Source organism: Carcharhinus amblyrhynchos, chromosome 12 (genome assembly GCF_965287045.1).
Source record: "Carcharhinus amblyrhynchos chromosome 12, sCarAmb.v2.hapA, whole genome shotgun sequence".
NCBI classification, from domain to species: domain Eukaryota; kingdom Metazoa; phylum Chordata; class Chondrichthyes; order Carcharhiniformes; family Carcharhinidae; genus Carcharhinus; species Carcharhinus amblyrhynchos.
In genome coordinates, this window is record NC_137335.1 from 67,472,234 (window position 1) to 67,485,614 (window position 13,381).

Sequence of the window (13,381 nt, forward strand, 5' to 3'; positions counted from 1 at the left end):
CACAATTGTCCACATTTGGCCCATATCCCTCTATACGCATCGCCCCCGTATAACTATCTAAATTTTTTTTAAAAGATAAAATTGTACCCGCCTCTACTACTACCTCTGGCAGCTTGTTCCAGACACTCACCACCCTCTGTGTGAAAGAATTGCCCCTCTGGACACTTTTGTATCTCTTCCCTCTTATCTTAAACATACGCCCTCTAGTTTCAGACTCCCCTACCTTTGGGAAAAGATATTGACTATCTATCTTATTTATGCCCTTCATTATTTCATAGACCTCTAGGCAGGGGAAACAAAAATTGGAAAATGAGATCTCACCATTGAAAATCTTTTTTCTATTCTCATGGCGAATGCAGGTGCATTATTGCCCCCCCGTGCCATTTTCCAAGGGGATTACTCTGGGTTACGGCTGACCAGTGATCACAGCCGTAACCTAATTATCCTTGTCCTCTCTGACCGATGGACAGAAAGATAGTGACAGACATTTTATCTCAGGCTCCTTCAGGCCAGCTTTACCAAGAAATAAAATAAAAATAGAAATAAAAAGTAGCTAGATAAACGATAGTAAACTTTAATTGGGAGAAATATAAAAAGGACGGTGAGCTTGATATTTTACACCATTGCACAAATTCAAGATCTACCCCAATATAAAGCAGAGACATACATCATGTGCTCAATACACCTACAAATTTAATTTGAATCAAGATATCTTCAGGATTTACGTTAAAAAATCCATATTCTTCTCATCACAAAATCAATATTCCTCCAGGTCAAACGCTGTGAGACTTGGCACACCATCTTGGAATGGCAACGACAGTATAAATGTGTCACAATGTCAGTAATAAAAGGAAAGGAGAATTAAATTCACAACCTTAATCATGGCATTTACCTCAGCGTCTTTCGCCACGGTATGCATTTACAGGGGTCAATTTTGTCTCTCCTCTCATAATGAGTTCAAACATTTAAAATGTAAGTTTATAACCGTAACTTTGTTACTTACTTACTATTTGGACTCAAATAGCGAAATAACTGAGAACGATACTTAACCACTTATGAATAAACTTCTGAATTAAGCGCTGTGACTTCAACTTCTTTTTACTTTTTAAAAGACAAAATTGTACCCGCCTCTACTACTACCTCTGGCAGCTTGTTACAGACATTCACCACCCTGTGTGTGAAGAAATTGCCCCTCTGGACATTTTTGTATCTCTCCCCTCTCACCTTAAACCTATGCCCTTGAGTTTTAGATTCCCCTATCTTTGGGAAAAGATATTGACTATCTAGCTGATCTGTGCCCCTCATTATGTTATAGACCTTTATAAGATCACCCCTCAGCCTCCTACGCTCCAGAGAAAAATGCCCCAGTCTATCCAGCCTCTGCTTTTAACTCAATCCATCAAGTCCTGGTAGCATCCTAGTAAATCTTTTCTGCACTCTTTCTAGTTTAATAATATCCTTTGCTCTCTTACCTTTGCTGCTAATAAGACCCTTCAGTCCTTAATGGCACCATTAACAGCCCCTTTGTCTCATGTCCTTGGCATCTTTGTCAATCACTCCTTTGCTCTGACTTATCTCTGCACTATTCCGCCTCACCTCCTACGCCTACCTCTCCAACAATGTAATTCATTGCATTTCTATCCTTTCTTTACTGTGGGAGCATCACATTTAGATGTCCAGATCACCAACAAGCTGTCCTAGTCCCTCCATGCTGACGCTGTAGTTAAGAAAGCCCATCAACACCTCTACTTTCTCAGAAGATTAAGGAAATTTGGCATATCTGCTATGACTCCCACCATTTTTTACAGATGCACCATAGAAAGCATTCTTTCTGATTGTATCACAGCTTGGTATGGCTCCTGCTCTGCCCAAGACCACAAGGAACTACAAACGATCGTGAAAGTCGCGCAGTCCATCATGTAAACCAGCCTCACATCCATTGACATTGTCTACCCTCGCGCTGCCTTGGTAAAGCAGCCAGCATAATTCAGGACCCACTCACCCTGGTTATTCTCTCTTCCACCTACTTCCGTCGGGAAAAAGATACAAAAGTCTGAGGTCACGTACCAACCGACTCAAGAACAGCTACTTACTTGCTGCCGTGAGACTTTTGAATGGACGTACCTTGCATTAAGTTGATCTTTCTCTACACCAGAGCTATAACTGTAACACCACATTCTGCACTCTCTTGTTTCCTTCTCTACGAATGGTATGCTTTGTCTGTAATAGCATGCAAGAAGCAATACTTTTCACTGCATGCTAATACATGTGGTGTGGTGGCACAATGGTTAGCACTGCTGCCTCACAGCGCCAGAGACCCACATTGGGTTCAATTCCCGACTTGAGTCACCAACTGTGTGGAGCTTGCATGTTCTTCCCGAGTTTGCATGGGTTTCCTCCCGCAGTCCAAAGATCTGCAGGTTGGTATATTAGCCATGCTAAATTGCCCCTTAGGGCCTGATTTTACCATTTTCATTCTAAGTGCTGAATCTGGGCGCAATTCAGATCCGACTTGGAAAACTGTTTTCAGGAGTCCCCAAACACACTCAGCCTGAAAAAAAAATGCGGGTCTGAATCGCGCTGTGGGTGGGGCTTAACGCACCCGGAACGATCAGAGCTCTGAACTGCGCATGCGCAGTTAGAAAAGAATTTGAAAAAGTGCGCTTGTGTCAGATCGCTCCCGGGAGCGAAAAGCGGGAGTGATGGTCCTCACACACATCACCCCCACTCCCACAACATAACTGTCCCCCTTATTCATTCCCTCCCTTGCTACCCAGACCAATCGCAACCCCCTGCCCTCTTTCCCCCCGCCGGTCGCCTGCAGAGCGGCAGCAGAACCACACCCCCCCCTCCCGCAGAGAATGATCTGGCCTCACTGACCACCACCTTCCCCCCGAAAACGATCTGGCCTCACTCCCCCCCTCTCTCACCAGAGAATGATCAGGCCTCACCCCCCCATCCCCCCAGAAATGATCTGGTCTCACTCCCCCCCTTCACATCACAGAATGATCAGGCCTCACCCCCCCATCCCCCCAGCAATGATCTGGCCTCACTCCCCCCACTCCACACCAGAGAATGATCAGGCCTCACCCCCCCATCCCCCCAGAAATGATCTGGCCTCACTCCCCCCACTCCACATCACAGAATGAACAGGCCTCACCCCCCCATCCCCCCAGAAATGATCTGGCCTCACTCCCCCCACTCCACATCACAGAATGATCAGGCCTCGCCCCCCCATCCCCCCAGAAATGATCTGGCCTCACTCCCCCCACTCCACATCACAGAATGATCAGGCCTCACCCCCCCATCCCCCCAGAAATGATCTGGCCTCACTCCCCCCACTCCACATCACAGAATGATCAGGCCTCACCCCCCCATCCCCCCAGAAATGATTTGGCCTCACTCCCCCCCTTCACACCAGAGAATGATCAGGCCTCACCTCACTCTGTAGTGATAGTCACTGAGCTGTCGTGTTGCCCATCAGCTGGTCCAGTTTGAGCGTACACTAACGACGTGAAGCACTAGGCTACTCTCGAAACATGTGGGGATAGGGCCTGAGTGGGATTGTGGTCATTGCAGACTCGATGGGCCGAATGGCCTCCTTCTGCACTGTAGGGATTCTATATGGAACAATGATAAATCAAATTCAAACTCAATTCAAAAAATTAACTGTGTTTCTCTCTCCACAGATGCTGCCAGACCTGCTGAGTTTAACCAGCATTCTCTCTTTTTATTTCAGATTTCCAGCATCCATATCGTTTGCTTTTATTTAACAATGATGTATTAGGTTATAAAAGTGATCTCTAAAGAGCTATAGCATCTGAAAACTGCAGCTCAGAAGGAGGACATTTGGCCCATCATGCCTGTGCTAGTGCTCTGAATGAAAGTCATGCACACACACAAATACAAACTGAGGGGCAATGTACAGTGGCCAACCCAACACTGCCCGTCTTTGGACTGTGGGAGGAAACCCCATAGACATGGGGAGAATGTGCAAACTCACACAGACAGAACATAAGAACATAAGAACATAAGAACGTAAGAAATAGGAGCAGGAGTAGGCCATCTAGCCCTTCGAGCCTGCCCCGCCATTCAATAAGATCATGGCTGATCTGTTGTGGCTCAGTTCCACTTTCCTGCCCTCTCCCCATAACCCTTAATCCCCTCTCTTATCAAGAACCCATCAACCTGCTTCTTAAAAATATTTAGCGAGGCAGCCTCCACCACTTCAACGGGCAGAGAATTCCAGAGATTCACCACCCTTTGAGTGAAGAAGTTCCTCCTCAACTCCGTTCTAAACCGCCTCCCCTTTATCTTGAGGCTGTGCCCCCTAGTCCTACTGTCTTTTTTGAGCGGGAAGAGTCTCTCCACCTCTATCCTATCCATCCCACTCATCATCTTATACGTCTCAATGAGATCTCCCCTCATTCTTCTAAACTCTAACGAGTACAAGCCTAGTTTATTCAGCCTCTCCTCATAGCTCAATCCCCTCAACTCCGGTATCAGCCTAGTAAACCTCCTCTGCACTCCCTCCAGGGCCAAAATATCCTTGCGCAGGTGCGGCGCCCAAAACTGCACACAGTACTCCAGCTGCGGCCTCACCAATGCCCTATACAGCTGCAGCAAGACCTCCCTACTTTTATATTCAATCCCCCTCGCTATGAAGGCCAGCATCCCATTCGCCTTCCTGACCACCTGCTGCACCTGCAAGCTGGGTTTTTGCGACTCATGCACAAGGACCCCGAGGTCCCTCTGCACCGTCGCCTGCTGCAGTTTTTCGCCACGTAAGTAATAGTCCTTCCTACCATTTTTCCTACCAAAGTGGACCACCTCACACTTGCCAACATTAAATTCCATTTGCCATTTCCTGGCCCATTCGCCCAGCCTATCTAGATCCTTCTGCAGACTCTCCACACCCTCCACACAATTTGCCTTTCCCCCAATCTTGGTGTCATCAGCAAATTTCGACACCCTGCACTCGGTTCCCTCCTCCAGATCATCTATATAAATGGTAAATAGCTGAGGCCCCAGCACCGACCCCTGGGGCACCCCACTAGTCACCAACCGCCAATCCGAATAGCACCCATTGACCCCCACTCTCTGCCTCCTATTTGACAACCAATCCTCTATCCACGCTAACACCCTACCCCCAACTCCATGTCCCCTGACCTTCTGCAATAACCTCTTGTGAGGTACCTTGTCAAACGCCTTCTGAAAATCCAGAAAGACCACATCCACCGGCTCTCCTCTATCCACTGCCCTAGACACATCCTCATAGAACTCCAGTAAATTTGTCAGACACGACTTCCCTTTAATGAAACCGTGTTGCGTCCGCCCTATCAAGCAATTCCCTTCAAGATGCCTCGCAATTTCCTCCTTAATGACGGATTCTAACATTTTACCTACCACAGACGTTAAACTAACCGGCCTATAATTCCCCACCTTTTGCCTGGCACCCTTCTTAAACAACGGCGTAACATTAACGACAGACACCCGAGGCCAGAATCATAGCTGGGTCCCTGGCACTATGAGGCAGCAATGCTAACCACTGTGCCACCCCAACCACTGTTGTTCTCCCATGATATTTTACAGCTTTATCTATCAATGCAAGTAAACCAAACTCTTTTTAACCACCTTATCGCATTAGCCTGCTTACTTCAGGAATTGTGTACAGGGAAGCCAAGATCTCTTTACTTACCGACACTATTTAAAATTGTCCCTCTAGATTGAACCGTCTTTCCAAATCAATCATCCCAAAGTGCATCATTTCAGACTTTGCCACATTGAACTCCATCTGCTATATTTTTGCCCATATCTCCATCTTGCCTGAGTCATCGTGGAGCTTATAGCTTGCTGCATCGTGATCCACTGTTCTGCCAAATTTAACTTCGTCTGCAAACTTAATAATGTTACACCTGAGTCCATGCTATTTATAAAAGCTGACCCAAAACTGACCCTTTGTGAACAATCGCTCCAAACCACATCCCGGTACAAAAGAAAATCCATCTGCCACCCACCCATTGCTTCCTGTCCTGAGCCACGATCCCATGCAGCAATTAGTACCTGCAAGTCACGGATACTGATTGTACTCACTATGTTTCTCTCTCCACAGATGTTGCCACACTTGCTGAGTTTATGCAGTGTTGTCTGCTCTTATTTCAAATTTTCAGCATCTGCAGAGTTTTGCTTTTCTTCAGAAACAGAAACCACTGTCGATTGTCGGAAAAACCCATCTGGTTCAACAATGTCTCTGAGGGAAGGAGCTCTGGCTTCTTACTGCTCTGGCCTATATATATGTTGTCTCTTAAATGGATCAGGTCAAAGATGGGAAAAAAATGGTGTTCTTGCCATTGATACCCACATCCAACAAGAGAGCAAAATACCTCCTTCATTACATTTGCTATTTTCTTTATCTGTTCGCTGCAATTTTGAGGAAGCTTCTATTTTGTTGCTGTCAATGTCTCTGTTTTCTGATATAATTCTTGTTCCTTTTTTTAATTTCACAGACAGGATGTGGGTGTTGCTGGCTAGGTCAGCATTTATTGCCCATTCCTACTTGTCCTTCAGAAGGTGGTGGCCTTCTGGAATCTCTGCAGGTCTAAGTACACCCACAGTGCTGTTAGGAAGGGATTTACCAGGATTGGTCATACGGTGGCACAGTGGTTAGCACTGCTGCCTCACAGTGCCAGGGACCCGGGTTCAATGCTGGCCTCGAATAATTGTGTGGAGTTTGCACATTCTCCCCGTGTCTGCGTGGGTTTCCTCCAGGTGCTCCAGTTTCCACCTACACTCCAAAGGTTGATTGGCCATGTTCCGTTGCCCCTTGGTGTTATAGAGATTAGCAGGATAAATATGTGGGGTAACGGGGATAGGCCTGGCTGGGATTGTTCTTCTGGTAGGCTCGATGGGCCAACTGGCCTCTTTCTGTGCTTGTAGGGATCTGTGATTCTGACCCAGTGATAATGAAGGAATGACAATATATTTCTAAGCCAGGATGGTGAGTAGCTTGGAGGGGAATCTCCAGGTTGTGGTGTTTCCAGGTACCTGCTGCTCTTGTCCTTCTAAATGGTGGAGCTTGTAGGTTTGGAAGGTGCTTGCCTAAGGAACCTTGGTGAGTTCCTGCAGTGCATCTTTTAGATGATACACATGGCTGCCACTGTTCATCAGTGGTGGAAGGAGTGAATGTTTGTGCTATTTTCTGGTTCCCCTCTCCCTGTCATACTAATTTACATTTTCCCCAACAGGTAAAAAAACATCTTCCCTGACTTTATTTAGTTGTAACCCATTTATCTCCAACAGGTGACCCTTCCCCCTCGAATTGGTCCCAATGTCATAAGAATCTGAAATCCTCCTTCCTGCATCACTTCTCAATCAATGCATTCACTCTGGATTCTATACTCATTGGCATTGTGCATTGAGTGATGCTGAGAATAATTCTGAGATTCCTGCCATTCATTTTTAATATTTTCCCAGTGCTTAAAACTCTCCTGAAAGGCCTCATCGCTTTTTCTACCAATACCATAGGTTTCAAGATGGATTACAATTTCTGCTTCCCATTCTCCTCACTGAATATTTTGCGCCAGTTGTTGATCTCCTTCACCTTGGCACTATGGAGACAACATACCATTCAGGAATCGTAGTGTGTGTGTGGTCAGATCCCTCGTGTCAGGGGCTTGGTTCTTCCTGGGTTCCTCCAGGGAGCTATCACGTTTCCCACTATTAAAAACTAAAACTGGTTAGTGGGTGCCACTGCCTTGGAGATGACCTGTGTCTTCCTGTGAACCAGTCTGTCATAGTCCTATTCCCTGCAGTTAAAGGACTGGGTGTTCTTAAACTGCAGGGGATCCACATCCTGAAATGTACGTTTGAGATAAGCCAAGACTCCCAGGTGCACTGCAGTGACTCCAGTCACTCTTTAAGCTCTGAAATCTGCACTCCAGCAACTGATGACACTTTCTGTACACATGGGGCCCGATTTTACCATCGTGTTGTGCCCGTTTTTGGGCACAAAAACTTGGTAAAGTCGGGTGTGAGGCGAGTAGTGCGATCCGCGCCTGCCCTTGCAACAGTTCCCCTTTTACCAAGGCCCCAAAATTGCCATGACCGGGATGCATGCATTTAAATTGACTTAATGGGCTACACGCCCAACTTTACCGGCACTTCCCCCTTTACCACCGTGTTCACCCATCCAGAATCGTGCGAAGCTGACATGCTCCATGGAAGTCTGATTCAGGTGTTCCAGTGAGGAGGAAGGTGCCTAGCGTCCGATGGCTCTCTCCTTGAGATTGGTGGGGGGGGGGTGGTGCTGCTGTTGGGTGGGTCTGCTGCCACTCTGCCTGTGATCAGTGGGGGAGGAGGGGTTCTGCTGCCACATAGCCTGTGACCAATGGAGGGGAAGGGGGTTCTGCGGCCACTCTACCTGAGATCAGTTGGGGGAGGAAGGGGGGTCTGCTGCAATCGGTCGGGGGAAAGGGCGGGAGGGGCCCACGATCAGTCTGGGTGGCGGGTAGATGTGTGGATAAGGGGGGGGGGGGGTTCAGTAATGTTGTGGGGATGGGGCAATGCGGGGGCCAGGGGGAGGCATTCACAGGCCCAGGAGTGATGTGCAGTGGAGTGGCATTCTATCATTTTGTTTCCTGCACATGCACGGTTGAAGGCTCGGATTGGAGCTACAGCATTTTGGGCATAATGAGCCCCAGCCACAGGCTTCCACAGCACAATTCGGAATCGCTGATATTTCTGCAAGCAGAGTGTATATGGAGGGGCATGAGAATGGGTCTAAAAGTGCCCAGTGCTTAGAATCAAAATAGTAAAATAGGGCCCAAACTCTTTCACTGAGGCTTTTCAAAAAGCAAGATGCCTCTTGGAGGTCCCACGTGGAACAGGATGCATTCCATAACTGCAATGCCAGTTACCGTGTGAAATCCATCTTTGGCAGGAATATGGAACTGCTGATATTGCCTGATAGATGGCCCACTTCAATTTCCTTTCTATTGATCTCACTCAGCCTCCTTCGCTGAGCTACGTTGGGCAGTGAAAGGCAGGTAAGAATAAGAAGACAGTTCTTTCTCCCAGGTGGTTGAAAAGTCGGGAAGTGGGAGACACATCCTCTGGGGAGGAGGTGGGGTGGGGAATTCCTGTCTACCCACCTAAGATCATACTCCCCTTTGTGCCTCATGGCCTAGCCCCAAAAATCTGCCCCGCCTCCTGCCCTGTTCCTCAGAAAGCCCGTTCCTTCCCCGCCCAAGGAGTCTAGGACTTGGCTGGGTTTGGTCACCATGAGCTTTCTTGCAGTTCCATCAGCAAACACAACTGAGGTCTGGCACTGCTGGGGTTGGGCCAAAGGGCCTGTTTCCCGTACTGTGTTGTTCTTTGTTCTTCTTTGTTGACTGCATGAGCTGTAAACCATGAGATATGCCAGCATTACTAAAGGGCAGGACAGAGGGGCAGAAGTCCCCATCATCAGCTTGCTTAGGCCGCTTGCAGCGTGTTGTCGTTGTGGGAAAGGCTTTTAAAATTTGATGAGTTTAAGATGGACTTTTCACTCACCCTCTCAGAAAATGCAGCATGGAGGGGTTGAAGGGGCTGAGAAAACATAAAAACATCAAAACCAGAAGCAGGAGTAGGCCATTCGGCCCGTTGAGCCTGCTCCACCATTCATTATGATCATGGCTGATGATCAAATTCTCGTCTTCCCCCATATCCCTTGACCACTTTAGCCCGTCTACCTAATTTCCTCTTGAAATATCACACAACAATTTTGTCCCAATTATATTCTGTGGTAGTGAATTCCAATACACTCACCGCCCTCTGGGTGAAGAAATTTCTCCTCATTTCACTCCTAAAAGCCTGTATCCTTAAACAATAGTCCTACCTACCCCCGCCACCATCATCGAGAACAATGGGGGGGGAGGCAAGAGATGTGCAGGAAGGAGTAGGAGTCGCAATTAAAATGGATCTGTCATCATTGTTGGTTAATGTTTCAGCTCTGATTATCACCACTCATCAAATGAGTTCAGTGAAAGAAGGCAAGTGCTAATTACATAAGCAGCCGCTTGATAGCTTTGCCAAGTACCTTCTCCAGTCAGTGACAGATTGAATTGCTTAAAACTAAACTTTGCAATTAGGTGAGTTGTGTCGCTTTAGGCAGGCAATAATGATGCAAGCCTAATCATCAATGAAACATTTCATTATTTTGCTGTTTAGTGTTTTGAATGTCAGGCTGCCAGGGCATTAATATAATGTGGTACCTTTTCCATTCCTCCACTTGGTCATCTCGTTTCAATCAGCATTACAAAGACCGACAACCAATACATTGTCACAAGTGTTCGTTATATTTCAAATGGCAGTGCCTGCCTGCCTTAGTGCATTAACGAGTCAATAAATGATATAAATCTGCGGGATTTCATTTTAAAACAACTAGGGTTTATCCTCAATCAGAACTACAGGAATTCAGAAGCTTGGCATTTTGCCAGCATGGTCTAAAAAAAGCAGCAGGTTAAATGCTGACGTTTAATCAGTGCAATCTGGCAATGAATCAGCATAATGTGAGCCTAAAAAGGAATCCTTTGTGCATCAATGGACACCTCACAAGTGGTCATCCTGATGTGAACTATAAATTGTGTGTTAGTGAAGTGAGGCGTAGGATCCTGTGACAGTGGAAGGAGCTGCAGCCAATGACAATGCCAGCTTTATTTAGCATTAACATGGACCAGTTGCAAGCCCCAATTAAAGTACAAGGGTTCAGAACACTAAGACAGGTCAATTGGTCAAATGTTATGGGAAATACTCACTCCAAGTGAATCAGACTAAACAAATCGAATGGAGTAGGGGGGCAATGGCCAATTGGTATTATCGCTAGACTATTAATCCAGAATCTCAGATAATGCTCTGGACACCTGGGTTCGAATCCCACCACAGCAGATGACGGAGTTAGAATTCAATAAAAAATTTCTGGAATTAAGAATCTACTGATGACCATGAAACCATTGTCGATTGTTGAAAAAGCTCGTCTGGTTCACTAACGTCCTGCAGGGAAGGAAATCTGCCATCCTTCCCTGTTCTGGCCTACATGTAATTCCAGAGCCACAGCAGCGTGGTTGACTTGCAACTGCCCCCCAAGAGCAACTAGGGGTGGACAAGCCAGTTAATGTTCTGGAGATCCAAGTTCGAATTCCGCCACAGCAGAGGGTAGAATTTGAATTCAATAAAAAATATCTGGAATTAAGAATCTACTAATGACTATGAAACAATTGTTGATTGTCAGAAAAACTCATTTGGTTCAGTGATGTCCTTTAGAGAAGGAAAGTTGTTGCCCTTACTTGATCTGGCCTACATGTGATTCCAGAGCCATAGCAATGTGGTTAACTCTCTGAACCAGGGCAACTAGGGATGAACAAGCAAGCCAGCCACGCCCGTGTCTCATGAATAAATAAAATAAATCTGTGAGGATTATGCGTTAGCATATCAGGTTGCTATCAAAGAATGGTCACTTCTTACCGGTTTAGGCCGATACTCTCGAAGGAAGGATTTCATGTCTCCACCTGCCATCAGCTCCAATAGAATGAAGCGAGGAAGGGCTTGCAGGCTGACTCCAATACATCGCACTATATTCTGGTGGCAGAATTTGCTGGAAGGGTTTGAGAAAAGGACACATTTATCATTTTGGATAAAACCATTAATAACTTCATTATGTGACAATGTACAAGAGGATCCGCAATGACCAATACCAGGCAGCCCAGGGGGGATTCAGAGAAGATAACAGCCTCATTCGTGTTAAGAGGTGGAGAGACTCTTCCCGCTCAAAAAAGACAATAGGACTAGGGGGCACAGCCTCAAGATAAAGGGGGGGGCGTTTTAGAACGGAGTTGAGGAGGAACTTCTTCACTCAAAGGGTGGTGAATCTCTGGAATTCTCTACCCGTTGAAGTGGTGGAGGCTGCCTCGCTAAATATTTTCAAGAAGCGGGTTGATAGGTTTTTGATAAGAGAGGGGATTAAGGGTTATGGGGAGAGGGCGGGAAAGTGGAACTGAGCCACGACAGATCAGCCATGATCTTATTGAATGGCGGGGCAGGCTCGAAGGGCCAGATGGCCTACTCCTGCTCCTATTTCTTATGTTCTTATGTTCTTTATTGCAATTTCAGAGACTCAGAATTCCAGGTAAAACAAAACTTAGTGAGGGATGATCATGTGGGTGGCACAGTGGTTACTGCCTCACAGTGCCAGGGACCCGGGTTCAATTCCAGCCTTGGGTCACAGTATGTGTAAACTTTGCACATTCTCCCCGTGTCTACGTGGGTGTCCTCCGAGTGCTCTGGTTTCCTCCCATAGTCCAAAGATGTGCGGGTTAGCTTGATTGGCCATGATAAATTACCCCTAATGTCAGGGGAAATAGCAGGGTAAATGTGTGGAGTTACGGGAATAGGGCCTGTGTGGAATTGGGGTTGGTATAGACTCAATGGGCCGAATGGCCTCTTTTCTGTAATGTAGGAATCCTATGACTCTAAGTTGGCAAAACTTCAATGGAAAAAGGGAATAAGTATTCTAGGAATTCGGAATATTGTTGTTTTCCTAGAAATTGGATAAGTCCCTGGCCTTGAGAACCTGCAAGGATGTTTTATGTGGTATTAATTGTCAATCTCTGCTTGTCAGCCACCTGCAGTGCTGACCACACCATACATTGTAGGATGTGATCAATTGCATTGGTGTTTCAGAAGCTCAGTTTTTATGAAGCCTCAAAGTAATGGACCAGGGATGGGGCTGGGAAACTGACCCTTGAAAAGCTAAGAATGGATGATGATTACAAAAGCAGGATCAGGCTGGGGTACATAAGAAAGTGCATGGCTTAGTGACTCAGAAATGGTGCTCTTAAATGGATCTCTAAAGGGTTGCACGGTGGCACAGGGATAAGGATCCAGGTTCGATTCCCTGGTTGGGTCACTGTGCGAAATCTGAACAGTCTCCCCGTGTTTGTGTGGGTTTCCCCCAGGTGCTCTGGTTTCCTTCCATGGTCCAATAGATACAAAGAACAAAGAACAACACAGCACGGGAAACAGGCCCTTCGGCCCAACGAGCCCGCGCCGCCGTCCCACTGTCTCAGTGACCTATTCAGATGTGCTGGTTAGGTGCATGGGCCATGCTAAATTCTCCCTCAGTGTACCCGAACAGGCAGTGGCGTGTGGCGACTAGGGGATTTTCACAGTAACTTCATTGCTGTGTAATGTAAGCCTACTTATGACACAAATAAGTAAACTTTAAAATTAAATCAAAACTTCTGGAGAGACGGAAACTAGTTGAAATTATAGAAAAGAATATGGAACCGTCAGACGATGATTCCAGTGGTGAAGTACAGGCAGGCTGAAGAAGATAGAGGCTAAAGTT

General features: G+C 46.6%; 1 protein-coding gene across 1 annotated transcript in view; it reads right to left on the reverse strand.

Moving 5' to 3' along the window:
* The window catches only part of LOC145350623 (ALK tyrosine kinase receptor-like), a 1,029,887-nt gene that overhangs the window by 45,382 nt on the left and 971,124 nt on the right, over window positions 1–13,381 (reverse strand). Inside the window, exon 23 of the mRNA XM_080199829.1 lies at window positions 11,500–11,629. Within this exon, the coding sequence (XP_080055955.1) occupies window positions 11,500–11,629 (130 nt within the window). The remainder of the gene's footprint in view (window positions 1–11,499; window positions 11,630–13,381) is intronic.